Here is a 27,409-nt window from a genome sequence, read left to right on the forward strand (position 1 = left end):
TATTCCAGTCTTCCATTGGCGTTTTGCGACGTTAAATATATTGTAGACACGTTCCTTCCACCTAGATGCTGCAAACGCTGGAGGTGATGATTAAGGGGTCGACATTCCTGCCTCCGTGCAGTCGCCCCGGGTTGAAAAAAGGATGCAAGCTGTCAGTGAAGGTGTCTGTGAAGGAGTGAACGTGAACGCCCGTGTCCACACAGTAGAAGGCCACGCGGCCCGCCGGGTAGTCCACGAAGACGCCCACTTTCCTGGGCTTCTGCTCCAGCGCCACTGCGGTGACCGGAGCAGAATTGGCCACATACTGTCCTCCCGCTTTCAGGCTCAAAGTCCAGAACCCGTTGGCGGGACAGACGGTGAACCTGCCCTTCCTGTTGATGGACTGGCGGACCACGCCCAGGCTCCACTCCATCTTCTCCCCGACCTCCACCTCCCAGTAGCAGCGCCCGCGGCTGATGCTCTCCTTGGCCAGGACGTTGGCCACGCGGTCGAAGCGTTTGGGGTGTTGGGGCACCTCGTGGCACTTGTCCGTCTGCCTCACCTGCTTCCTGTCCTCGGACACGGCGAGGGACGGGTGGGCGGTCTTGGCGCTCAGGTTGATGTCCACTGCAACACAGGGAAGGTGGAATTCAGCAGGAAGTCAGAAAGTTTGTCCGCTATCAGTCCATTCGGTGAGAGTCGCCGCTTTTTCTTTGGCTTTTCAGCAAAGCCCATTTCAAAAGAGAGCGGCCACAACAAAGTTAAAAATTCAAGTTAAAGTAGTGGCGAAATTATTCTTTGCATTCGATCCTTAATCACCCACTGGGAGGTGAGGGGAGCAGTGAGCAGCAGCGGTGGCCGCGCCCGGGAATCATTTTTGGTGATTTAACCCCCAATTCGCCGCTTTTTCTTTGGCTTTTCGGCAAAGCCAATTTCAAAAGAGAGCGGCCACAACAAAGTTAAAAATTCAAGTTAAAGTAGTGGCGAAATTATTCTCTGCATTTGACCCTTGATCACCCCCTGGGAGGTGAGGGGAGCAGTGAGCAACAGCGGTGGCCGTGCCCGGGAATCATTTTTGGTGATTTAACCCCCAATTCGCCGCTTTTTCTTTGGCTTTTCGGCAAAGCCCATTTCAAAAGAGAGCGGCCACAACAAAGTTAAAAATTCAAGTTAAAGTAGTGGCGAAATTATTCTCTGCATTTGACCCTTGATCACCCACTGGGAGGCGAGGGGAGCAGTGAGCAGCAGCGGTGGCCACACTCGGGAATCATTTTTGGTGATTTAACCCCCAATTAAAAATTCAAGTTAAAGTAGTGGCAAAATTATTCTCTGCATTTGACCCTTGATCACCCCCTGGGAGGTGAGGGGAGCAGTGAGCAACAGCGGTGGCCGCGCCCGGGAATCATTTTTGGTGATTTAACCCCCAATTCGCCACTTTTTCTTTGGCTTTTCTGCAAAGCCCATTTCAAAAGAGAGCGGCCACAACAAAGTTAAAAATTCAAGTTAAAGTAGTGGCGAAATTATTCTCTGCATTCAACCCTTGATCACCCACTGGGAGGTGAGGGGAGCAGTGAGCAGCAGCGGTGGCCACACCCGGGAATCATTTTTGGTGATTTAACCCCCAATTAAAAATTCAAGTTAAAGTAGTGGCAAAATTATTCTCTGCATTTGACCCTTGATCACCCCCTGGGAGGTGAGGGGAGCAGTGAGCAACAGCGGTGGCCACACCCGGGAATCATTTTTGGTGATTTAACCCCCAATTAAAAATTCAAGTTAAAGTAGTGGCAAAATTATTCTCTGCATTTGACCCTTGATCACCCACTGGGAGGCGAGGGGAACAGTGAGCAACAGCGGTGGCCGCGCCCGGGAATCATTTTTGGTGATTTAACCCCCAATTCGCCACTTTTTCTTTGGCTTTTCTGCAAAGCCCATTTCAAAAGAGAGCGGCCACAACAAAGTTAAAAATTCAAGTTAAAGTAGTGGCGAAATTATTCTCTGCATTCAACCCTTGATCACCCACTGGGAGGTGAGGGGAGCAGTGAGCAGCAGCGGTGGCCACACCCGGGAATCATTTTTGGTGATTTAACCCCCAATTAAAAATTCAAGTTAAAGTAGTGGCAAAATTATTCTCTGCATTTGACCCTTGATCACCCCCTGGGAGGTGAGGGGAGCAGTGAGCAACAGCGGTGGCCACACCCGGGAATCATTTTTGGTGATTTAACCCCCAATTAAAAATTCAAGTTAAAGTAGTGGCGAAATTATTCTCTGCATTTGACCCTTGATCACCCCCTGGGAGGCGAGAGGAGCAGTGAGCAGCAGCGGTGGCCGCGCCCGGGAATCATTTTTGGTGATTTAACCCCCAATTTGCCGCTTTTTCTTTGGCTTTTCGGCAAAGCCAATTTCAAAAGAGAGCGGCCACAACAAAGTTAAAAATTCAAGTTAAAGTAGTGGCGAAATTATTCTCTGCATTCGACCCTTGATCACCCCCTGGGAGGTGAGGGGAGCAGTGAGCAGCAGCGGTGGCCGCGCCCGGGAATCATTTTTGGTGATTTAACCCCCAATTCCGAACCTTGATGCTGAGTTCCAAGCAGGGAGGTAATGGCTCCCATTTTTTTAGTCTTTGGTATGACTAACGTAACATGAATGTGAACGTAGTTGTTAACTTCTTTTTTTCATAAATGCAGTAAATAAAAAGAAAATACAACAAATCCTTTTCAACTTTTATTCAATTGAATAGACTGCAAAGAAAATATATTTCATCTTCACACTGACAAACTTTGCTATATTTTGCAAATATTAGCTCATTTGGAATTTTATGCCTGCAACATGTTTAAAAAAAGCTGGCACAAGTGGCAAGAAAGAGTGAGAGAGTGGAGGAATGCTCATCAAACACTTATTTGGAACATCCCACAGGTGAACAGGCTAATTGGGAACAGGTGGGTGCCATGATTGGCTATAAAAGCAGCTTCCACGAAATGCTCACTCATTCACAAACAAGGACGGGGCGAGGGTCACCACTTTGTCAACAAAAGCCGGAGCAAATTTTTTTAAGAACATTTCTCAACAAGAAATTTAGGGATTTTACCATCCAAGCTCTGTAATATCATCAAAAGGTTCAGAGAATGTAGAGCAATCACTGCACGTAAGCCATGATATTACACACCTTCCATCCCTCAGGCGGTACTGCATCAAAAAGCAGCGTCACTGTGTAAAGGATATCACTACATGGACTCAGGAACACTTCAGACAACCACTGTCAGTAACTACAGTTGGTCGCTACATCTGTAAGTGCAAGTTAAAACTCTACTACGCAAAGCCGAAGCCATTTATCAACAACACCCAGAAACGCTGCCGGCTTCGCTGGGCCCCGAGCTCATCTAAGATGGACTGATCCATTATTACATTTTCTACCGCTTGTCTCTCTCTGGGTTCGCAGGGGGTGCTGGAGCCTATCTCAGCTGCATTCGGGCGGAAAACAGAGTACACCCTGGACAAGTCACCACCTCATCACAGAGATGGACTGATGCAAATTGGAAAAGTGTTCTGTGGTCTGACGAGTCCACATTTAAAATTGTTTTTGGAAACTGTGGACGTGGTTTCCTCCAGACCAAAGAGGAAAGGAACCATGGGAACTGTTCTAGGGTGAAAGTGTTCTAGGCAGCATGTGTGATGGTATGGGGGTGTATTAGTGATTGTTGTAGGGTGAAAGTGTTGTAGGCAGCATGTGTGATGGTATGGGGGTGTATTAGTGATTGTTGTAGGGTGAAAGTGTTCTAGGCAGCATGTGTGATGGTATGGGGGTGTATTAGTGATTGTTGTAGGGTGAAAGTGTGGTAGTCAGCATGTGTGATGGTATGGGGGTGTATTAGTGATTGTTGTAGGGTGAAAGTGTTCTAGGCAGCATGTGTGATGGTATGGGGGTGTATTAGTGATTGTTGTAGGGTGAAAGTGTTCTAGGCAGCATGTGTGATGGTATGGGGGTGTATTAGTGATTGTTGTAGGGTGAAAGTGTTCTAGGCAGCATGTGTGATGGTATGGGGGTGTATTAGTGATTGTTGTAGGGTGAAAGTGTTCTAGGCAGCATGTGTGATGGTATGGGGGTGTATTAGTGATTGTTGTAGGGTGAAAGTGTTCTAGGCAGCATGTGTGATGGTATGGGGGTGTATTAGTGATTGTTGTAGGGTGAAAGTGTTCTAGGCAGCATGTGTGATGGTATGGGGGTGTATTAGTGATTGTTGTAGGGTGAAAGTGTTCTAGGCAGCATGTGTGATGGTATGGGGGTGTATTAGTGATTGTTGTAGGGTGAAGTGTTCTAGGCAGCATGTGTGATGGTATGGGGGTGTATTAGTGATTGTTGTAGGGTGAAAGTGTTCTAGGCAGCATGTGTGATGGTATGGGGGTGTATTAGTGATTGTTGTAGGGTGAAAGTGTTGTAGGCAGCATGTGTGATGGTATGGGGGTGTATTAGTGATTGTTGTAGGGTGAAAGTGTTGTAGGCAGCATGTGTGATGGTATGGGGGTGTATTAGTGATTGTTGTAGGGTGAAAGTGTGGTAGTCAGCATGTGTGATGGTATGGGGGTGTATTAGTGATTGTTGTAGGGTGAAAGTGTTCTAGGCAGCATGTGTGATGGTATGGGGGTGTATTAGTGATTGTTGTAGGGTGAAAGTGTTGTAGGCAGCATGTGTGATGGTATGGGGGTGTATTAGTGATTGTTGTAGGGTGAAAGTGTTGTAGGCAGCATGTGTGATGGTATGGGGGTGTATTAGTGATTGTTGTAGGGTGAAAGTGTTCTAGGCAGCATGTGTGATGGTATGGGGGTGTATTAGTGATTGTTGTAGGGTGAAAGTGTTGTAGGCAGCATGTGTGATGGTATGGGGGTGTATTAGTGATTGTTGTAGGGTGAAAGTGTTGTAGGCAGCATGTGTGATGGTATGGGGGTGTATTAGTGATTGTTGTAGGGTGAAAGTGTTCTAGGCAGCATGTGTGATGGTATGGGGGTGTATTAGTGATTGTTGTAGGGTGAAAGTGTTGTAGGCAGCATGTGTGATGGTATGGGGGTGTATTAGTGATTGTTGTAGGGTGAAAGTGTTGTAGGCAGCATGTGTGATGGTATGGGGGTGTATTAGTGATTGTTGTAGGGTGAAAGTGTTGTAGTCAGCATGTGTGATGGTATGGGGGTGTATTAGTGATTGTTGTAGGGTGAAAGTGTTCTAGGCAGCATGTGTGATGGTATGGGGGTGTATTAGTGATTGTTGTAGGGTGAAAGTGTTCTAGGCAGCATGTGTGATGGTATGGGGGTGTATTAGTGATTGTTGTAGGGTGAAAGTGTTCTAGGCAGCATGTGTGATGGTATGGGGTGTATTAGTGATTGTTGTAGGGTGAAAGTGTTCTAGGCAGCATGTGTGATGGTATGGGGGTGTATTAGTGATTGTTGTAGGGTGAAAGTGTTGTAGTCAGCATGTGTGATGGTATGGGGGTGTATTAGTGATTGTTGTAGGGTGAAAGTGTTCTAGGCAGCATGTGTGATGATATGGGGGTGTATTAGTGATTGTTGTAGGGTGAAAGTGTTCTAGGCAGCATGTGTGATGGTATGGGGGTGTATTAGTGATTGTTGTAGGGTGAAAGTGTTCTAGGCAGCATGTGTGATGGTATGGGGGTGTATTAGTGATTGTTGTAGGGTGAAAGTGTTCTAGGCAGCATATGTGAGGGTATGGGGGTGTATTAGTGATTGTTGTAGGGTGAAAGTGTTCTAGGCAGCATGTGTGATGGTATGGGGGTGTATTAGTGATTGTTGTAGGGTGAAAGTGTTCTAGGCAGCATGTGTGATGGTATGGGGGTGTATTAGTGATTGTTGTAGGGTGAAAGTGTTCTAGGCAGCATGTGTGATGGTATGGGGGTGTATTAGTGATTGTTGTAGGGTGAAAGTGTTGTAGTCAGCATGTGTGATGGTATGGTGGTGTATTAGTGATTGTTGTAGGGTGAAAGTGTTCTAGGCAGCATGTGTGATGGTATGGGGGTGTATTAGTGATTGTTGTAGGGTGAAAGTGTTCTAGGCAGCATGTGTGATGGTATGGGGGTGTATTAGTGATTGTTGTAGGGTGAAAGTGTTCTAGGCAGCATGTGTGATGGTATGGTGGTGTATTAGTGATTGTTGTAGGGTGAAAGTGTTCTAGGCAGCATGTGTGATGGTATGGGGGTGTATTAGTGATTGTTGTAGGGTGAAAGTGTTCTAGGCAGCATGTGTGATGGTATGGGGGTGTATTAGTGATTGTTGTAGGGTGAAAGTGTTCTAGGCAGCATGTGTGATGGTATGGGGGTGTATTAGTGATTGTTGTAGGGTGAAAGTGTTCTAGGCAGCATGTGTGATGGTATGGGGGTGTATTAGTGATTGTTGTAGGGTGAAAGTGTTCTAGCCAGCATGTGTGATGGTATGGGGGTGTATTAGTGATTGTTGTAGGGTGAAAGTGTTCTAGGCAGCATGTGTGATGGTATGGGGGTGTATTAGTGCCCAAGGCATGGGTAACTTACACATCTGTGAAGGCACCATTAATGCTGAAAGGTACATACAGCTTTTGGAGCAACATATGTAGCCATCAATGGACGCCCCTGCTTATTTCAGCAAGACAATGCCAAGCCAGGTGTTACAGCAGCGTGGCTTCATAGTAAAAGAGTGCGGGTACGAGACTGGCCTGCCTGTAGTCCAGACCTGTCTGCCATTAAAAATATGAAGAATAAAATATGAGGCAGGAGACTGTTGAACAACTTAAGCTGTACATCAAGCAAGAATGGGAAAGAATTCCGGTCCAAAAATGTGGGAGATGAGGGTGAGCAGTATAAGGACCATTGGACCAAAGGATCCTGCGCCGGAACGTAATCCTATGTTACGTAGTAAGTGGACCTCTCCCTGTGACTTCCTTGTTCCCTTGTCTCAGGCATACTTGCCAACCCTCCCAGATTTTCCGGGAGACTCACGAAATTCAGTGCCTCTCCCGAAAACCTCCGGGGACAAATTTTTGACCGAAAATCTCCCGAAATTCAGGCGGAGCTGGAAGTCACGCCCCCTCCAGCTCCACGAAGACCTGAGTGACGTGTTCGAGAGCGTGTCTGCCCAATGACGTTATAACTAGAATGATCGAGGGCGTGTTCTTGGTTTGTTATGTGGGTTTATTGTTAGGCAGTTTCATTAACGTCCTCTCAGTGTGGTAACAGCACACAACAACAGCAGTCACGTTGACGTCCACCACTCTACCGTAAGGCAGTTCGTCTGCCGTAAACAGCATGTGACACTCTTAAACAGGACAATACTGCCATCTACTGTACATGCACCAGCACAACACCTCCAGGCAACTTCAACCCTTTACTAACACCCTCCTCCATTCACATCCCATCTCCCTGGATTATAAACAACTCCAATGTACTTCTAATGTATATACTTGTTCTTATGCTATGTGAACTCACTATGTTCTCTGCTGGCTGTACATATCCTACTAAATAAGACCTACACTGTTTCAATGTCCACATTTCTCTGTTGATGCAATTGTTGATGACTGAAGTACTGATATCAACCAAAGCTCCTCATCCCACCCCCCGGATTGTAAATAATGTAAATAATTCAATGTATATACTATGATGATTAACTTGTGTGATGACTGTATTATGCTGATAGTATATATTTGTACCACGACATAAACAAGTTGAAAAACTTATTGGGGTGTTACCATTTAGTGGTCAATTGTACGGAATATGTACTGAACTGTGAAATCTACTAATAAAAGTTTCAATCAATCATGCATATGTGACAATAACATCTACTTTAGAAAGTGCAGTGCACAACTGCGCACACAACAGCTGTAAATAACCACGCCCCCGACCACGCCCCCCCGACCCCACATCCCGAAATCGGAGGTCTCAAGGTTGGCAAGTATGGTCTCATGTCCCTTTGTGTTTCCTGCAGTGCTTCCTGTGTCTTCCGTCGTCAAGCTGTGTTCCTCGACTCTCCTGTTGACTTTGGACTGCCTCCCTCGACCCCCTGCTTGGACACGGACCCCTTGGACGCCTCGCTCTATTCCCCGACAACCTGCCTGTCTCATGGACCTTCTTCTGCTTCGCCCCTTTGGACTTGTCTGCTTCCTCATCCAACAATTAGGGTAATACTCACTAGCTAATCATTCATACACTTAGTCCCACACCATACACCCCTTGGGTTTTGTCACACACCATTCCCGTGTTAATTAATTTAGATTATTGGGCAGCACGGTGGAAGAGGGATACGAAGGTCCTGAGTAGTCCTGAGTTCAGTCCCGGGCTCGGGATCTTTCTGTGTGGAGTTTGCATGTTCTCCTCGTTACTGCGTGGGTTCCCTCCGGGTACTCTGGCCTCCTCCCACCTCCAAAGACATGCACCTGGGGATAGGCCCCTCCCACCTCCAAAGACATGCACCTGGGGATAGGCCCCTCCCACCTCCAAAGACATGCACCTGGGGATAGGCCCCTCCCACCTCCAAAGAAATGCACCTGGGAATAGGCCCCTCCCACCTCCAAAGACATGCACCTGGGGATAGGCCCCTCCCACCTCCAAAGACATGTACCTGGGGATAGGCCCCTCCCACCTGACATGCACCTGGGGATAGGCCCCTCCCACACCCAAAGACATGCACCTGGGGATAGGTTGATTGGCAACACTAAATGGTCCCTAGTGTGTGAATGTTGTCTATCTGTGTTGGCCCTGCGATGAGGTGGCGACTTGTCCAGGGTGTACACCGCCTTTCGCCCGATTGTAGCTGAGATAGGCACCAGCGCCCCCCACCACCCCAAAGGGAATACGCGGTAGAAAATGGATGGATGGATGGACATAGAGCTCTACCGCCCCCTTGTGGAAGTGTGCCGTCACTACTTCTCCTATAAACGTAACAGTGTTGCTGCTATTAAAATAAAGTTTTATGAACATGAAATATCTTGTCTTTGCAGTCTATTCAATTGAATATAAGTTGAAAGGGATTTGTTGTATTCTCTTTTTATTTAGCATTTATACAAGGTGACAACTTCACTGCTTTTGGCTTTTGTACATATACTTATTTATAAAATATACAGTATTTGTTGTAGTCTCTGAGCTCTTTCAATTTATATAAAAAATACATTTACAATGATTATTTAAAAAAAAACATTTGATAGAATTATGAACTGTGAAAAAAGGCTATTAGTGAGGCCCACATGCAACACAAATGAACATTAATCAATAGATACACTTAAAAAGCTTAACTTCAAATGTTACCTAAAACATCACATGATGGCCACCGTTGAGTATTTCTGCTTCCATTCATGTTTATGACCAAAGCGAAACAAGTGGGAAATAACAAATGGACACAAAAATCTGTAATAATTGAGGTGCAGGTAAAGACTCACCTATGTAACGCTCAATTCTTTTCAGTTCTGTAAAGTGAAGAGAAGTAGAGAATTTTGGTGAATTAGCTTCATTACGAATATGTAACGTATATTTTTCACCTGATTTGGAGAGCCTGTTGACTTCCGCTTTCATCTTTGCCATCAGTTCTGACAGGGCTCTCCTGGTGAAGCCCACACAAGGGTCCGTTTCTATAGTAACCATGGACCAATCCTTCATCTGGATGCTGCGGCCGGGCGGAGCGATGTTCTGCACGACAAACCCAGGTGATCAACACCGGTACTGACAGAAGAAGGAGGGTGTGCCCACACTGACGTCTTTATTGGATTCCTCCTGCTCATCTGTCACTTCTTTAGAAAGCGCAGGGTCAGAAATGGGGTCGGCCGTCTCTTTCTTCAGTTCCCGGATCTCCTGTTCCAGCTGCGTCACCAGAGTGTGGACCTTCTTCTCCTCCTCCCTTCTGCACTGCTCTATGGCCAACACCAAGGCTTTGTGGTTCTTCTCCATGGCGCTCACCAGGGCCGAGAACACCTTCTCGCTCTCTCGCACCTCTCTCAGGTAAGAGCTCTGATTGTGAGCACATCACAGGTGGGAATAGTTATTTCATAACTATTAAGTTGTTTTGGTTGTTGTTGTTTTTAAACCAACCTTTTGGAGCTCAAGAGAACTTTTTAGCCTCTCTACCTTCTGTAGCCTCTCTTCAATCATCTGCTCAACATTCTTAACCTGCACACAAGAACCAATAGTAATTAATAACATGGTGAAGTTGTGTTATATTGGCCACCCGAGCACTGCACTGCTTGGTTGTGGGTTGCACTGTGGAAGCACGTGGCAGGGTGAGCTTCTTTACTGTGTTTCACAAACCCCGTTTCCATATGAGTTGGGAAATTGTGTTAGATGTAAATATAAACAGAATACAACGATTTGCAAATCCTTTTCAACCCATATTCAGTTGAATATGCTACAAAGACAACATATTTGATGTTCAAACTCAACAGCTGTTCTGTAATCATACCCTGAGGAATCTCAAAGATGGACGCTTTTGACTTCCCTCCCTCCTAAACGACACCCGCAAGTCGAACTTTGCTTGCATTGCATGCAAAACGACCCTGGGCTCATGAACACAACTTCACCCAAAGACTATGGGCATATATACAAACACACTACCCACCCCCACCCAAAGACTATGGGCATATATACAAACACACTACCCACCCCCACCCAACGCCTCCACCACCGCTTAATTCCCCTTCGGGCTGATAGACGGCTGAACAGCGCTTTATAGCAGCAGGCCGGCCTCCAGGGCCCCAACCGACCCCCCCCCTCTGTTGCGAGTTGTTGTGATTATATGTAATATGTTTATGTGTGCTATGGCAAATTAGGTTTTTTCCCTTGGACTCAGTCTGGACCCCCCCCTGTGGATTTTTTTTTTTACTCTTCCCCCTTTTCCCAATATCACTTTTTTTAAGGAGCGCCGTAAAAATGGCTGATCCGTTGGCGGTCCCATCTTGTCTCCTTGTAACGTATTTCTGCTCTTAGTGGGACTTTGCCAAAACTGTAATTTTCAGTTCTTATGTGTCCTGTGCATGTTAAAGAATTGACAATAAAATTATCTTAAATCTTTAATATTTGATGTTCAAATACATTCATTTTTTTTTTTTTTCTAAAATAATAATCAACTTAGAATGTCATGGCTGCAACACATGCCAAAGTAGTTGGGAAAGGGCATGTTCACCACTGTGTTACATCACCTTTTCTTTTAACAACACAATAAACGTTTGGGAAATGAGGAAACTCATTGTTGAAGCTTTGAAAGTGGAATTCTTCCCCGTTCTTGTTTTATGTAGAGCTTCAGTCCTTCAACAGTCCGGGGTCTCCGCTGTCGTATTTTACGCTTTATAATACGCCACACATTTTCCATGGGAGACAGGTCTGGACTGCAGGCGGGCCAGGAAAGTACCTGCACTCTTTTACTACGAAGCCACGCTGTTGTAACAAGTGCTGAATGTGGCTTGGAATTGTCTTGCTGAAATAAGCAGGGGCGTCCATGAAAAAGACAGCGTTTAGATGGCAGCATATGTTGTTCCAAAAGCTGTATGTACCTTTCAGCATTAATGGTGCCTTCACAGATGTGTAAGTTACCCATGCCTTGGGCACTAATGCACCCCCATACCATCACACATGCTGGCTTTTACACTTTGCCTCGATAACAGTCAGGGATGGTTCACTTCCCCTTTGGTCCGGATGACACGATGTCAAATATTTCCAAAAACAATTTGAAATGTGGACTCGTCAGACCACAGAACACTTTTCCACTTTGCATCAGTCCATCTTAGATGATCTCGGGCCCAGAGAAGTCGGTGGAGTTTTTGGATGTTGTTGATAAATGACTTCCGCTTTGCATAGTAGAGCTTTAACTTGCACTTACAGATGTAGCGACCAACTGTATTTAGTGACAGTGGTTTTCTGAAGTGTCTCTGAGCCCATGTGGTGATATCCTTTATAGATTGATGTCGGTTTTTGATACAATGCCGTCTGAGGGATGGAAGGTTGGTTTCTGGCCATGCCGCTTACGTGGAGTGATTTCTCCAGATTCTCTGAACCTTTTGATGATATTATGGAGCGTAGATGTTGAAATCCCTAAATTTCTTGCAATGTCACTTTGAGAAAGGTTGTTCTTAAACTGTTTGACTATTTACTCACGCAGTTGTGGACAAAGGGGTGTACCTCGCCCCATTCTTTCTTGTGCATTTTTGGGAAGCTGTTTTTATAGCCAATCATGGCACCCACCTGTTCCCAATTAGCCTGCACACCTGTGGGATGTTCCAAATAAGTGTTTGATGAGCATCCCTCAACTTTATCAGTATTTATTGCCACCTTTCCCAACTTCTTTGTCACGTGTTGCTGGCATCAAATTCTAAAGTTAATGATTATTAGCAAAAAAAAAAATGTTTATGAGTTTGAACATCAAATATGTTGTCTTTGTAGCATATTCAACTGAATATGGCTTGAAAATGATTTGCAAATCATTGTATTCTGTTTATATTTACATCTAACACCATTTCCCAACTCATATGGAAACGGGGTTTGTTGTAGGGCTTTTATTTTGACAACTTTTTCACCTCCAGAGTCAGAGTAATACAAAATCTATAAATAACAAAAAACGGTCAGCGGAAAAAGGTTCCAAAAAAGGGAACAACTGAAAATCACTCCTAAAAGGAGGAAAATACAAAAGTAAAGACGAACTATAATTTGCGCCGTGTCTGCTATGAACTTTAACATAAAACACTCCAACAGGAGGAAGAAAACAATGCCTATAAAAAATGTCTACTCTTTAACTTTGATCTAATAAAGGTAAACGAAAAATCACTCAAGAAATTTGAGGAAGAAAAGATTAGTAGGAAAATAATAACTCACCACTTCGGTCGAACAAAAGCTAAATAACAAAACTCCCTCTGAGGACGAGAATAAGTTCAACTCAAAATTACAGCGTGGGAATTCAGGATCCAAGGAAATAGGTGTGGGACGAGGCAAGGCTTGGACGTAAACATGGAAGCGAGACAGGCACGAGAGCGCGAAACAATCTGCCACAGAACAAGGGGAGGTGTGGGCTTATATGAAACATGAGGGTAATGGGAAACAGGTGGAAACAATCAGGGGTCAGGGATGATGTCAGACTGGTGACACAAGAGGAAGGGCAAGTGATCTGAAACACTAGGAGTTGCTTTTCAAAATAAAACATGCAATCCACAAGACAGAAAAAACCAAGCCAAGGCATCCCTCACAGTTAGTAGATGGCCCATGTGGGCCTTGTTATCTAATCACCTGTCGCCTTTATTAGCAGCAGCCGGAGCGAGACACGGCAGTTGGGAGAGAGACACAGACTGAGGTAAAGACAATTTGCTGTGAAGCAAAAGCCTACCACTTTTTATGAAAATAAAACAGTGTTGTACCCTGAAATCCGGGCTCTCGTGGGAATGTGTGGTGGGCCGCAGAACCCCCTACAGGACAACATCTACAATGTTTATTACAGTCTTTCTTTTAATTAATATTGTTATTATTTAAGTGAGTCCTGTTTAGCCACTCAGGGCAAATCATATTATTGTTGTACAAAACCCAAAACAGTGAAGTTGGCGGCGTTTCTGGGTGTTGTTGATAAATGGCTTTGGCTTCGTAGAGTTTTAACCTGCACTTACAGATGTAGCGACGAACTGTAGTTAATGACAGTGGTTTTCGGAAGTGTTCCTGAGCCCATGTGGTGATATCCTTTACACAATGATGCCTGAGGGATGGAAGGTGCGTCATATCATGGCATATGTGCAGTGATTTCTCCACATTCTCTCAAACTTTTTGATGATATTACAGAGCGTAGATGGTGAAATCCCTAAATTCCTTGTTGAGAAATGTTCTTAAACAATTTGCTCAGGCATTTGTTGACAAAGTGGTGACTCTCGCCCCGTCCTTGTTTGTGAATGAGTGAGCATTTCATGGAAGCTGCTTTTATAGCCAATCATGGCACCCACCTGTTCCCAATTAGCCTGCACACCTGTGGGATGTTCCAAATAAGGGTTTGATGAGCATTCCTCAACTTTCTCACTCTTTTTTGCCACTTGTGCCAGCTTTTTTGAAACATGTTGCAGGCATCAAATTCCAAATGAGCTAATATTTGCAAAGAATTGCAAAGTTTCTCAGTGTGAACATGAAATATCTTGTCTTTGCAGTCTATTTCAATTGAATATAAGTTGAAAAGGATTTGTTGTATTCTATATTTATTTATAATTTACACAAGGTGACAATTTCACTGCTTTTGGCTTTTAGATTTTAATTCAAGAGCCACGTTTGTTTGTCCACCAACCTAGCATACCGTGGTTTATGAATTGTTACATTCTGACTCAAGCGGAAAATGCACCCCTCCTACAAAAGTTCCGTTCATTTGTTAGCTAGCAGGCTACTTCCTGGTTCATAATGAACATAATGTAACAATTTCTGTTACATTATGTTCATTATTTCCCCTTCCACAAAGTTTCGGGGAAATAGTTACAGAGTTGTTGCATATGTCGGGACTTTGACTCGGATTTGTATTGCTTCTTCGATGCAGAGAATATTTGGGACGAGCCAGGCGTGAACGTGAGTGTATGTTTAATTTATTTAAACACTATAGTACAAAAACAAGAAAACAAAGGGCGCGCTCAATGGTGGTACAAAAACTGGGCTATGAAACAAAAGACTAGAACCGAGGCTATAACTATAAACATGAAACCAAAACACTTGCTCAATGGCATGAACAACAATGAACTATAAACAAAAACAGCATGATGGCATGGCTATATACAAACGAACAAAAGAAACTAACTGTGGCACAAACAAACCAAAAACTTGCACGGAGGCATAAATAAACAAACTTACGTGGCGTGATCAGAAAACAAACAGCATGGCATGAAGGTCGGTACATGAAAACGTGGTTAAGGTCTCAGAAGGAAATGTAGGATACGATACAAAGTTGCCAGGACGAGGACAGGGACGGAATGGCTTAAATAATGACTATGATGATTAGTGACAGGTGTGAGGACTGAGGACAGGGGCGTGACTTGAGGGCAAGGTGAAAATCAATGAGTTGTCATGGTAACAAAAACAAAGGCATGAAGGTTGGTACATGAAAACGTGGTTAAGGTCTCAGAAGGTCATGTAGGATACGATACAAAGTTGCCAGGACGAGGACAGGGACGGAATGGCTTAAATAATGACTATGATGATTAGTGACAGGTGCGTGACTTGAGGGCAAGGTGAAAATCAATGAGTGGTCATGGTAACAAAAACAAACCAGGAAGTGCAAAAGCAAGAACTGAACGTCCAAAAAACTAAACATAACATGACCAAAACGAAAACATAATCCATAAGCGTGACAGCGTAAACCTGTTGGCTAACAAACGACCGTCGAACAGTGCTGATCAAAACAATACTTTCTACGGAAAAGGGATCAAGTACCGTCTCTTCCTCCGGAGGCTTCTCCGGCCTGGTCTTCTTGTAGTTCTCGGAGATATCAGCCAGGATGTGGTTGATGCTGAGCTGGGGCCTGTAGGTGAACAGCCTGCGGCACTGTGGACAGTACCTGGACTGGTGTCGGGTCCAGAAGTCGCTGAGACAGGACAGACAGAAGCTGTGTCCGCACGGTGTGGTGACTGGACCGCTGAAGACGTCCTTACACAGGGAGCACAGGAAGGACTTCTCCGGGAGGAGGCCGGTGGTGGAGGCCATCGGAGCAGGCTGGAAACACGAAGGAGGACGTGGAAAGTCAATACAGAGCTAGATCAGGGGGGAAAAGTTATTTTTAGTGTATGGACCTGAAAAGCAAAATAGTTTGTGGAGTGTCCCATAATATACTAGACTGAACATACGTCCTCTTTTCCCCGGACATGTCCTCTTTTGCGGGACTGTCCGGGCTGTCCGGGAGGGGTTTCTTAAATGCCTCATAGAGTCAGGGTTGCATGTATTTTCAATGCACGTACAGGGTTAAGAAGGGGTTAAAAACTAAACAAAATGTGAAGGTGTGCGCACGCAGCAACATTCGTGAGGGAGGGGCAGAGACAGCGAGAGCGAGGGGGTGGGTTGAGCGATAATCAAGGCATACTTGGTCAACAGCCATACAGGTCAGAGTGAGGGTGGCCGTATAAACCAGTGGTTCTCAACCTTTTTTCAGTGATGTACCCCCTGAGAATTTTTTTTTAATTCAAGTACCCCCTAATCAGAGCAAAGCATTTTTGCTTGAAAAAAAGAGATAAAGAAGTCAAATACAGCACTATGTCATCAGTTTCTGATTTATTAAATTGTATAACAGTGCAAAATATTGCTCATTTGTAGTGGTCTTTCTTGAACTATTTGGAAAAAAAGATATAAAAATAAGTAAAAACTTGTTGAAAAATAAACAAGTGATTCAATTATAAATAAAAATTTCTACACATAGAAGTAATCATCAACTTAAAGTGCCCTCTTTGGGGATTGTAATAGAGATCCATCTGGTTTCATCAACTTAATTCTAAAAGAAATCTTTAACATCAATATTTATGGAACATGTCCACAAAATAATCAAGCTGTCAACATTGAATATTGCATTGTTGTATTTCTATTCACAGTTTATCAACTTACATTCATATTTTGTTGAAGTATTGTTCAATAAATATATTTCTAAAGGATTTTTGAATTGTTGCTATTTTAAAAAAAAAAAAACCTTACCCCTTGGCATACCTTTACTGTAAATACTCCCAGGGGTAAGCGTACCCCCATTTGAGAACCACTGGTATAAACAACTTTAACACTGTTACAAATATGCGCCACACTGTGAACCCACACCAAACAAGAATGACAAATACAATTCGGGTGAACACATGCACCGTAACACAACAAATACCCAGAACCCCTTGCAGCACTACGGCGGTTTAGCTCGGTTGGTAGAGCGGCCGTGCCAGCAACTTGAGGGTTGCAGGTTCGATTCCCGCTTCCGCCATCCTAGTCACTGCCGTTGTGTCCTTGGGCAAGACACTTTACCCACCTGCTCCCAGTGCCACCCACACTGCTTTAAATGTAACTTAGATATTGGGTTTCACTATGTAAAGCGCTTTGAGTCACTAGAGAAAAAGCGCTATATAAATATAATTCACTTCACTTCACTTCACTAACGCTATAATATACACCCGCCCGCTTCACCCCCTCAACCCCGATTACGTCACATCAAATATTCCAATTTGAAAAATATTTTTGGTGGAAGATTTTGCATATTTTGTGTGTTTGCCATAAAAAAAACATAGTTCTGTTTGAAAAAAAAGGGTGGAAAACAGACAAACAAACAAAAAAAACAACTGTCAAATCATGGACTATGGGGTTTGTTTTCCTGGAAGGCAAAGGAAAGTTGGCGCGGGCAAGAAGTGAATGTAAGTACATGTTTATTTATTACACTAACAAACTACAAAAACAAAAGGAAGCAAGCAAAAGGCGCGCACAATGGCGGAGAACAGACTTGACTAATGAAAACAAAAACTAGCACAAAGACAGAACTATGGACAAAAAACAAAACTCAATAACTGTGACATAAAAAAAACAAAAACTTACGTGGCATGGGCAGGAGGGAAACTATGGACAGTGTGAATAACTGGCATGGCATGGCATGAAGGGAGTAGAGGTAAAGTCACCAGGCTGACTACCTGGCAACTTTCGGTTGAAATAATAGACATGATTAGAGACAGGTGTGCCAGTGCAAAACGTGAGACAGGTGCGTGACATGAGGACAGGTGAAAACTAATGGGTAGTCATGGTAACAAAGCAAACAAGGAAGTGCAAAAACAGGAAACAATGGAGTCTTAAGCAAAACAGAACATAACTAAACAAAACATGATCACAAGACATAACAACATAAAAGAACTAAAACATTTTGAAATGAGGAATAGATGTGAAGTTGATGTAGACTCTAGAGATTTATGTGTTAAATCTAAAATGTATGTATGCCCTGTCACACCATTATCATCATTTCATGACCCAAGCAAAACACTTTTTACACTTTTATACTGGAATAAATACACCTACAACTTATTCAATAAAAACATGGAAAAACTACCAGCAGCGGTAAAGTTTAGATCCATGAAGGAAAGAAGAAAGTGAAAGAATGTTTATAAGTGAATAAATTTACATATGCATACACATTTGTCTTCTTTTTATATTTATTTTAATGAATGAAGTAACATTTACGACAACCTTTTTCCAAAACACAATATATAATGTGAGGTATAATACGCATACGTTTATCATTTGTTTTCAAAATGCTTACAAAAAAAGTGGGACCCCAATAATGTATTGTCGGACCCCATTTTTATGACTTGATGGGGTCCCCTTTTGAAAATTCCTAGCGCCAACACTGCTGTCAACAGAGGAGAAAAAATGCTTTATTTAAATAAATATATTATTTATAAAGCAAGTTGAAGTATAATTGGCAAATGTTCACCTAGTCCCGGCCTTGGCATGCATATTTGTGTCCTCTTTTTGCCATTTCACCACATGGTCAGACTATAACCAGGGGTCGGCAACTTAAAATGTTGAAAGAGCCATATTGGACCAAAAGTACAAAAACAAACATGTCTGGAGCCGCAAAAAATTTAAAGTCTTATTACATACAGATAGTGTCATGAGATATAAATTGAATTAAGAGGACTTAAAGGAAACTAAATAAGCTCAAATATAGCTACAAATGAGACATAATGATGCAATATGTACATCAGGGGTGTCCAAACTTTTTCCACTGAGAGCCGCACACTGAAAAATCAAAGCAAGCGGGGGCCATTTTCATGATGTTTATTTTAAAAACCAATACAATATATGAATAAAAAATATACATTTAGGCCTCCACTCAGTTATGATCCCAGGGACCCCAAATGGTTTTGGTAAAAAAAAAAATATATTAAAAATGTGTCATTATTCAGTATTATTATTATCATTAAAGTTTTAAATATCTAGATCAACATTAGGAAAAAAATTTGAAAAAACACTAAATATGCAATATTTGCAACCAATAACTTTTTTAGGTGGAATATACGAGATTATATGATAATTGGAGCCTTAATTTTGGATTTTGACACTTAAAAACAAATCACACTAAAATAATTGGGGATCCAAAAGTGTCCTACTCATTAAAGTGTTCAAAAATAAATCCTACATTTTTTTTTACTGTTTACTTTTAGCACAACAATCTCGAGATCGACTTCAGATCTATCCGTCAATTTTAAGTTTTATTGTTTATGTTTTTTGTTTGTTCGTTTGTTTTAGGCCCTTCTTTAAAGAAAACAGCTCAGTTTTTATATGACAAAACACAAAATATGCAACATTTTCCCCCAAAAATATCTCAAAGTGGAATATTTAATGTGACGTAATTGAAGCCTTGAATAGGTCAATAATTCAAAATGACATTGATTTTGATTCATTATGGCGTGGCGCAGTGGGGGGGTTGCCGTGCGCAACCCGAGGGTCCCTGGTTCAATCCCCACCTAGTACCAACCTCGTCACGTCCGTTGTGTCCTGAGCAAGACACTTCACCCTTGCTCCTGATGGGTGCTGGTTAGCGCCTTGCATGGCAGCTCCCTCCATCAGTGTGTGAATGTGTGTGTGAATGGGTAAATGTGGAAGTAGTGTCAAAGCGCTTTGAGTACCTTGAAGGTAGAAAAGCGCTACACAAGTACAACCCATTTATTATTTTTTAAAGAAAGAAACAGCCTGCAAGGCAGCTTTATTTTATTAAAGCATTGCAACATTTTCTTGTTACATTTCACCTGTTTTGCGCTTTTATACCACTTATGTTTTTTTTTTTTCCCAATTGTATTTTTAAAATGTGCCACGGGGCCATTAAAGAATGACCTGCGGGCCCCAAAAGGCCCCCGGGCCGCACTTTGGACCCCCCTGATGTACATATAGCTAGCCTAAATAGCATGTTAGCATCGATTAGCTTGCAGTGACCAAATATGTCTGATTAGCACTCCACACAAGTCAATAACATCAACAAAACTCACCTTTGTGCATTCATGCACAACGTTAAAAGTTTGGTGGACAAAATGAGACGGAAAAAGAAGTGGCATAAAACACGTCTTAGAAAGTCGGAGAAAGTTATACATGTAAACAAACTAGGGTGAGTTCAAGGACCTCCGAAATTAGTAGGACAAAACGGCGCTCGCCAAATACTGGAATCAGTGAAGCATGTTTAATATAAACAGTGTGCTTTATAACAATTAGGTTTGTGTCATGTTTGTCCTCCTACAGAAACCATGTTAAAACAAAAAATATATCTTTTATATTTTTTCCCCTCATCTTTTTCCATTTTTCATACATTTTTGAAAAAGCTCTAGAGAGCCACTAGGGCGGCGCTAAAGCTACGGGTTGCCGACCCCCAGGCTATAATATACTATTTTTTAAAGTCTCAAATAGTGTATTGGAAGTAGCCAAAAATCTAGCTTCTTGCCTTTTAAAAAAGAAAAAAAGCTTTTAAGGTGAATTATACCATGTCCAATTTACTTCTATGATTGTCAGCTTGTATGCTGCTAGCATGTTTTTGTAGTTGGTGACAGATTATATGTTACTGAAGCAGAGAGGGAGGGGTCTGGCGGAGAGCTTAAACTGTAGTAAAAGTCCAAAAAACTGACATCACACAGTATGCTCTGTTAAGACTGCAAAAGTGCATGCAAAGCCATGTCAAAATGCTTGAACTTTATGATCTGACGCTTTTTAACACAGGGATTGTCAAACTGTGGTACGCAGGCTCCATCTAGCTCCAAATAGTTTGGCCTCCTACAACCCACGGAAGCACTTTAATCTGATCCTGTTTGTAAAGACTGGTTGGCATAGTAATGCCGGGTTTGTCCCTCCGTGGATGCGTCGACAAGTACACAGCAATGGTAAGTTTAAATGATTTATTAAACTTAACAAAAGCAGGCTACGAACAAAAAGACTGGAGCTAACAGACAAAATAAACCAAGGGCGCTAGCATAAAAGCTAGGAATAAAAAAAACAGATAAACTAAGACTGGCACAAAGGCACACAAAGAGGAAAAACAATTCATCAGCGTGAGAGCTGGAATAAAACAAAGGCTTAGCGTGAAAAGCTAGCGAGAATATACGTACGTGAAGTCAGTCGATACGTGTTGCTCAAAGGCAAAGTTATGGACCCAGACTTGTCAGAGTTATTTGTTGACGAACCCCAAAATGCAGAGATGGAGGCAGGCATGGAGTGAGCAAACGTGATTTTAATATAAAATACTACAACTAGAACAAACAAAGGGTACAATCAAAAAGTACGCACGTGGGCGGATATAACAAACTAAGGGCTATGAACAAACAAATCGGAAGCAGGGAACAAAAAACAGTAAGCTACAAACATTCACCAGATATAGCTTACCGCTACGCTGCATTCACAGGACCAGTAGGAATGACAAGTAGAAAATGACATTGACACCACAATACAAATGATCCAGCCCTAACTGGAAGACAAAGTGGGTACAAATAGGAGTGGGCTGATTGGGTACAGGTGTGGCCAGTTGCCAATCAGCCGCAGATGAGGTGACAACAGCACACAGGGAGACAAACAGGAAGCTGAACCAAAATAAGAGCACTTGACAGGAACTAAAGACAGGAGATACTAAACACAGAGGAAACAAAGACCAATGCAGAGGAAAAAACTAAAACATAGACAAACTGTCAAGGGAAAGCCTGACAAGACTGAACAAAGGAAAGAGGAAAGCTTATATAGGGAGAAATCAAGGAGAACCAGGTGTGTGTAGAACACCAGGAGCAGGTGAAATCAATGTGTAACCATGGTAACGGATTAAACAGGAAGTAAGTGGGTCAGAAGAGAATGAAACAAAGATGGAAAAATAAACATGTGAAGATCTGAGTCACGGATCGCACCACTGTTAGTTTTTTTGAAAAGTCGGACTGACACACGGGGATTATTCCATTGGAAAGCAGATCTCCGGAGGGGGTGTTTGCGGCCGGAGAGGACCTTTCGTATCCTGCATGCGCCACTTTCAACGTGCGGAATACAATTCAATAAAAAGAGAGAAATACTTGTGATGAAGAGGAGACTGTTTATTTGCTTCACAAATTACAAGGACTGAACATTCTCAAGTGCATCCGTGGTAGAAGAAAAGAAACAAGAGATTGATTTAAGAAGGAAACTTGGGAAATGTCAAATCAGAATCAGAATAGTTTTTATTGCCGTTGTTTGAGAACGGGCTCACGCAATAGGAATTTTACTTGGTGCGACGTAAAACACATATGACACAGAATAGAATAAATGAAAAAATGCCGATTTAGTTCAGACTCCTGAACAAAACAGGGACGAGATGAAAGATGAAGAAGCAGGAATATTAAAGATGAATAATCAAGCGTACACAAAACTCTTCACGCTGCATTTGTGCAAGCCAACTGATTCACTTTCCACACAACCAGCAAGTTAGTCCAGTACAGTAGCAACCTAACAACCTCACTCTGCTTATCAGTCGCTCTTTTCCTACGGATTTAAAACTCCTTCCATAACTCCACAGAGCCTTTTGAATTTTGAAACATTCAAAAGTTGTGTTTCCACAACGATTTTCATCCAAAGATTCCTTCCAAGAAACTCCTAGCTGTCTGCTATTAAACATCAACATAGCCATTATAGACATAATATTTTGACTCTGTGCCAATATTACAGCGGACATCAGTTAAAACAAGTTGTAAGCATCCACAAGGCCGAGTGTGACGTCATGGGTCAACCGGAAAAGTAATCCAGTTATCTAATAAGACTCCGGCTTATTAGTGATTCCTAGAGCTCAAAAAAAGTCTGCGGGCTATAGAGCGTTTTCCGTTCGGGCTCCAGTACTCTGGAATGCCCTCCCGGTAACAGTTCGAGATGCTACCTCAGTAGAAGCATTTAAGTCTCATCTTAAAACTCATCTGTATACTCTAGCCTTTAAATAGACCTCCTTTTTAGACCAGTTGATCTGCCGCTTCTTTTCTTTCTCCTATGTCCCCCCCTCCCTTGTGGAGGGGGTCCGGTCCGATGACCATGGATGAAGTACTGACTGTCCAGAGTCGAGACCCAGGATGGACCGCTCGTCGGGACCCAGGATGGACCGCTCGCCTGTATCGGTTGGGGACATCTCTACGCTGCTGATCCGCTTGAGATGGTTTCCTGTGGACGGGACTCTCACTGCTGTCTTGGAGCCACTATGGATTGAACTTTCACAGTATCATGTTAGACCCGCTCGACATCCATTGCTTTCGGTCCCCTAGAGGGGGGGGGTTGCCCACATCTGAGGTCCTCTCCAAGGTTTCTCATAGTCAGCATTGTCGCTGGCGTCCCACTGAATGTGAATTCTCCCTGCCCACTGGGTGTGAGTTTTCCTTGCCCTTTTGTGGGTTCTTCCGAGGATGTTGTAGTCGTAATGATTTGTGCAGTCCTTTGAGACATTTGTGATTTGGGGCTATATAAATAAACATTGATTGATTGATTGATTGATCTGTGCTGAAATGAAGTAAACCCCCCCCATGCACACATTTTGGCGTGTGCATGGACACTTGGACTTCACACCTAGGTAGGGGTGTAACGGTACGTGTATTTGTACTGAACCGTTTCGGTACGGGGGTTTCGGTTCAGTTCGGAGGTCTACCGAACGAGTTTCCACACGGACATATTAGGTAGCGCACCGCAGGTTGTGTAAACAATGCAGAGCGAGGCACAAGACAGGGCATGCTAGCAGCCACCGGGCTAGGACAACATCAATCAATCAATCAATGTTTACTTATATAGCCCTAAATCACTAGTGTCTCAAAGGGCTGCACAAACCACCACGACATCCTCGGTAGGCCCACATAAGGGCAAGGAAAACTCACACCCAGTGGGACATCTGTGACAATAATGACTATGAGAACCTTAGAGAGGAGGAAAGCAATGGATGTCGAGCGGGTCTAACATGATACTGTGAAAGTTCAATCCATTATGGATCCAACACAGTCGCGAGAGTCCAGTCCAAAGCGGATCCAACACAGCAGCGAGAGTCCCGTTCACAGCGGAGCCAGCAGGAAACCATCCCAAGCGGAGGCGGATCAGCAGCGCAGAGATGTCCCCAGCCGATACACAGGCGAGCAGTACATGGCCACCGGATCGGACCGGACCCCCTCCACAAGGGAGAGTGGGACATAGAAGAAAAAGAAAAGAAACGGCAGATCAACTGGTCTAAAAAGGGAGTCTATTTAAAGGCTAGAGTATACAGATGAGTTTTAAGGTGAGACTTAAATGCTTCTACTGAGGTGGCATCTCGAACTGTTACCGGGAGGGCATTCCAGAGTACTGGAGCCCGAACGGAAAAGGATCTATAGCCCGCAGACTTTTTTTGGGCTTTGGGAATCACTAATAAGCCGGAGTCTTTTGAAGGCAGATTTCTTGCCGGGACATATGGTACAATACAATCGGCAAGATAGGATGGAGCTAGACCGTGTAGTATTTTATACCTAAGTAGTAAAACCTTAAAGTCACATCTTAAGTGCACAGGAAGCCAGTGCAGGTGAGCCAGTATAGGTATATATGTATGTATATATGTATATAAAGGTATATACAGTATAGGTATATATGTATGTATATAAAGGTATATACAGTATAGGTATATATGTATGTATATATGTATATAAAGGTATATACAGTATAGGTATATATGTATGTATATAAAGGTATATACAGTACAGGTATATATGTATGTATATATGTATATAAAGGTATATACAGTATAGGTATATATGTATGTATATATGTATATAAAGGTATATACAGTATCGGCGTAATGTGATCAAACTTTCTTGTTCTTGTCAAAAGTCTAGCAGCCGCATTTTGTACCAACTGTAATCTTTTAATGCTAGACATGGGGAGACCCAAAAATAATACGTTACAGTAATCGAGACGAGACGTAACAAACGCATGGATAATGATCTCAGCGTCTTTAGTGGACAAATGGAGCGAATTTTAGCGATATTACGGAGATGAAAGAAGGCTGTTTTAGTAACATGCAAAAGCCAGAGCTGGAAGAACCTCCTGCCTCGTTTAACATCTCCCGTTTGGGAACACTTTGGCTGCGCGGTGCGATACAACAATGGAGGACGGAGGTTTGCCGACATTGTTGAGCAGCAGTAGGGTACGCTTCTGCCAACACGTCAAACATGCTAACTCCTTTGAAACGTCACCACCGCATTCAAGCAGCCTCTCATCGGCGAGTCAGGCAGGGCTAAAGCAATAAATAACAAATGTTTTTATAACAGCAGATTCAACACCATCCATCCATCCATTGTTTACTGCAGGGGTCGGGAACCTTTTTGGCTGAGAGAGCCATGAAAGCCAAATATTTCAAAATGTATTTCCGTGAGAGCCATATCATATTTTTTTAACACTGAATACAACTAAATGTGTGCATTTTTAAGTAAGACCAACATTTTTAGAGTATAATAAGACTTTTATTCTTTTTAATAACATTGTTATTCTGAAGCTAACCAATAATAAATAAAATGTCATGTCCTGTTTTTTTCCACTCCCTTGTCTTGTTTCCTTGGTTACTCCTTTTGTCCACCTGTCTCTGGTGGACAAAATGCCCGCTCACCTGCTTCCCGAGCACTAATCAGAGGCAGTATTTAAGCTTGTCTTTGCCAGTCAGTCGCCCTGGCGTCAATGTGATCTTTTCTTGCTCTGTGCTGACTTGTTTCATGCCTTGCCATAGTTTCGTGCTTCATGCCATGCCAAGTAAGTTTTGTTTGATTTATGTTCACGGTCTGTTTATGCGTTAGCTTTGTTCCTTAGCCCAAGTTGTGCCTCCACTGTGAGCGAGTTTTGTTTGTATCTTTTTTTAGTTTAAATTAGATAATGTTTTTACCTAAATGCCATGTCCCGAGTAGTCCATCTGCCTTCCTGGGAGAACGACCCTGCAGCAAGCTGCGACCCCCCCCATCGTGACATAAAATACTTCTCACCATTAATGCGACTTCTTGAACAGGTGCGGTAGTAAATGGATGGATGGATTTAAATGCATGAGAATGTTTTATATTTTATTTTTAGCACTGTGATTACCAGCGAAATTATTCATAATTATCGTGTTAAGCAATGTCAGCTAAGATTTATCTGAGAGCCAGAGGCAGTCATCAAAAGAGCCACATCTGGCTCTAGAGCCATAGGTTCCCTACCCCTGGTTTACTGCTTGTCCCGTTCGGGGCCGCGGGGGGGTTGCTGTATTGCATTAAAAACTAGATTTTGACACACTTCTATGGTGGAAGAACAATGAACCCATATATCCTCTTACTGCCAAGTTAGCCAGGCTAATTTATTGGGGTGTTACCATTTAGTGGTCAATTGTACAGAATATGTACTGTACTGTGCAATCTACTAATAAAAGTCTCAATCAATCAATCAAAAAAAGCACTTTATATGTAGAAAGGTTTTGTTAAGAAACCATTCCGAGCCTTATCTTATTTCGTTTTTTTTATACATGTTGACCACATTAACTCTGGCAATGGACCATGTGTGTATTTGTATGTTATTCCATCGTTTACAAATTTGGTAAATAAATAACCCAAAAAATGTATATTTTGTGTTTTCTTACTGTACCGAAAATGAACCGAACCGTGACCTCTAAACCGAGGTACGTGCCGAACCGAAATTTTGGTGTACCGTTACACCCCTACAGCTAGGTGTGACAATACAAAAAAAATATATATTGGACAAATCAGACTAATTTAGTGCATGGAAATGTCATTGCAGATTTCGTTTAAGTTGTTGCAAACTTATTTTCTTCATCTGCTTGATTACATCAAGAATGAAACTCATGTAGATATTTGTACAGATAAATACATATTGAGTTCTCAATAGTCATTTTTTAATTCAAGGGGGTCTCGGAAACCTTTCTGTTCCCCAGTAGGGTCATTACAAACAAATGTAAGAAGCATTGCTATAACCCACCTTACACAGAATACGTCTTTCTCGTCTCTTCCTGCTCAAGACTTACAGAGAATGAAGAATTTAGAATATGCAGCATGTCAAGTATGTGGACCAACAGGTAGCCACAGAACGACTTCATGACATCACTTTTAAAGGAGCTACTGTACAACAACACAAGATACCGTAAAGGTTTTACGTAAACCGTGAACACAGCGTCCAGTGTTCTACAACCAGGTTTCTACGGACACTTCTGGAAACTGATTGTTTTCCATGATGTCTAAAGCCAACTAATGTATGAAGAAGTCAAAGGTGTTTGCTTCTATATTAAAGAGAGGTAATAAACTATTGAAGTGAAGCCTTACCTGTGGTGTGCTCTCTGTGCTACGTCTTCTCTCCCCAGGCAAACAGGGTAATACCAATAATGGATCTAAGAACAATGGCATTCTCGCTCCAAACTCCACCCCGGATGTTATCTGAGCTCCGCTCTCAGCAAGAACAGCAAATAGTGTACTACTGGGAAGCTGAACTAAAGTCATGGGAATATTACATGT

At 42.8% G+C, this 27,409-nt stretch overlaps 2 protein-coding genes across 5 annotated transcripts in view; one reads left to right on the top strand and one right to left on the bottom strand.

Annotated features, from left to right (window-relative positions):
• The window catches only part of LOC133541283 (MICAL-like protein 1), a 249,806-nt gene that overhangs the window by 171,528 nt on the left and 50,869 nt on the right, over window positions 1-27,409 (top strand). The window lies entirely within an intron of this gene.
• LOC133541284 (E3 ubiquitin-protein ligase TRIM39-like) lies at window positions 59-27,409 on the bottom strand. The gene is made up of 7 exons (XM_061884601.1): window positions 27,221-27,409; window positions 15,366-15,644; window positions 10,029-10,106; window positions 9,696-9,947; window positions 9,482-9,629; window positions 9,383-9,409; window positions 59-606 (listed from the first exon to the last, which is right to left on the bottom strand). Exons 1-7 carry the CDS (start codon window positions 27,392-27,394, stop codon window positions 62-64), a joined length of 1,503 nt encoding a protein of 500 aa, XP_061740585.1. The 5' UTR covers window positions 27,395-27,409; the 3' UTR covers window positions 59-61.

Source organism: Nerophis ophidion, linkage group LG23 (assembly GCF_033978795.1).
Source record: "Nerophis ophidion isolate RoL-2023_Sa linkage group LG23, RoL_Noph_v1.0, whole genome shotgun sequence".
NCBI lineage: Eukaryota > Metazoa > Chordata > Actinopteri > Syngnathiformes > Syngnathidae > Nerophis > Nerophis ophidion.

Bases quoted from the DNA above. Each gene is read 5' to 3' on its own strand.
- LOC133541284 (XM_061884601.1), bottom strand. From the start codon at position 27,394: ATGACTTTAGTTCAGCTTCCCAGTAGTACACTATTTGCTGTTCTTGCT. The intron at 9,948-10,028 runs GTTGGTTTAAAA...GCTCACAATCAG, and splicing joins GTTCTCTTGAGCTCCAAAAG to AGCTCTTACCTGAGAGAGGT. The intron at 9,630-9,695 runs GTCAGTGTGGGC...TTTGTCGTGCAG, and splicing joins AGGAGGAATCCAATAAAGAC to AACATCGCTCCGCCCGGCCG.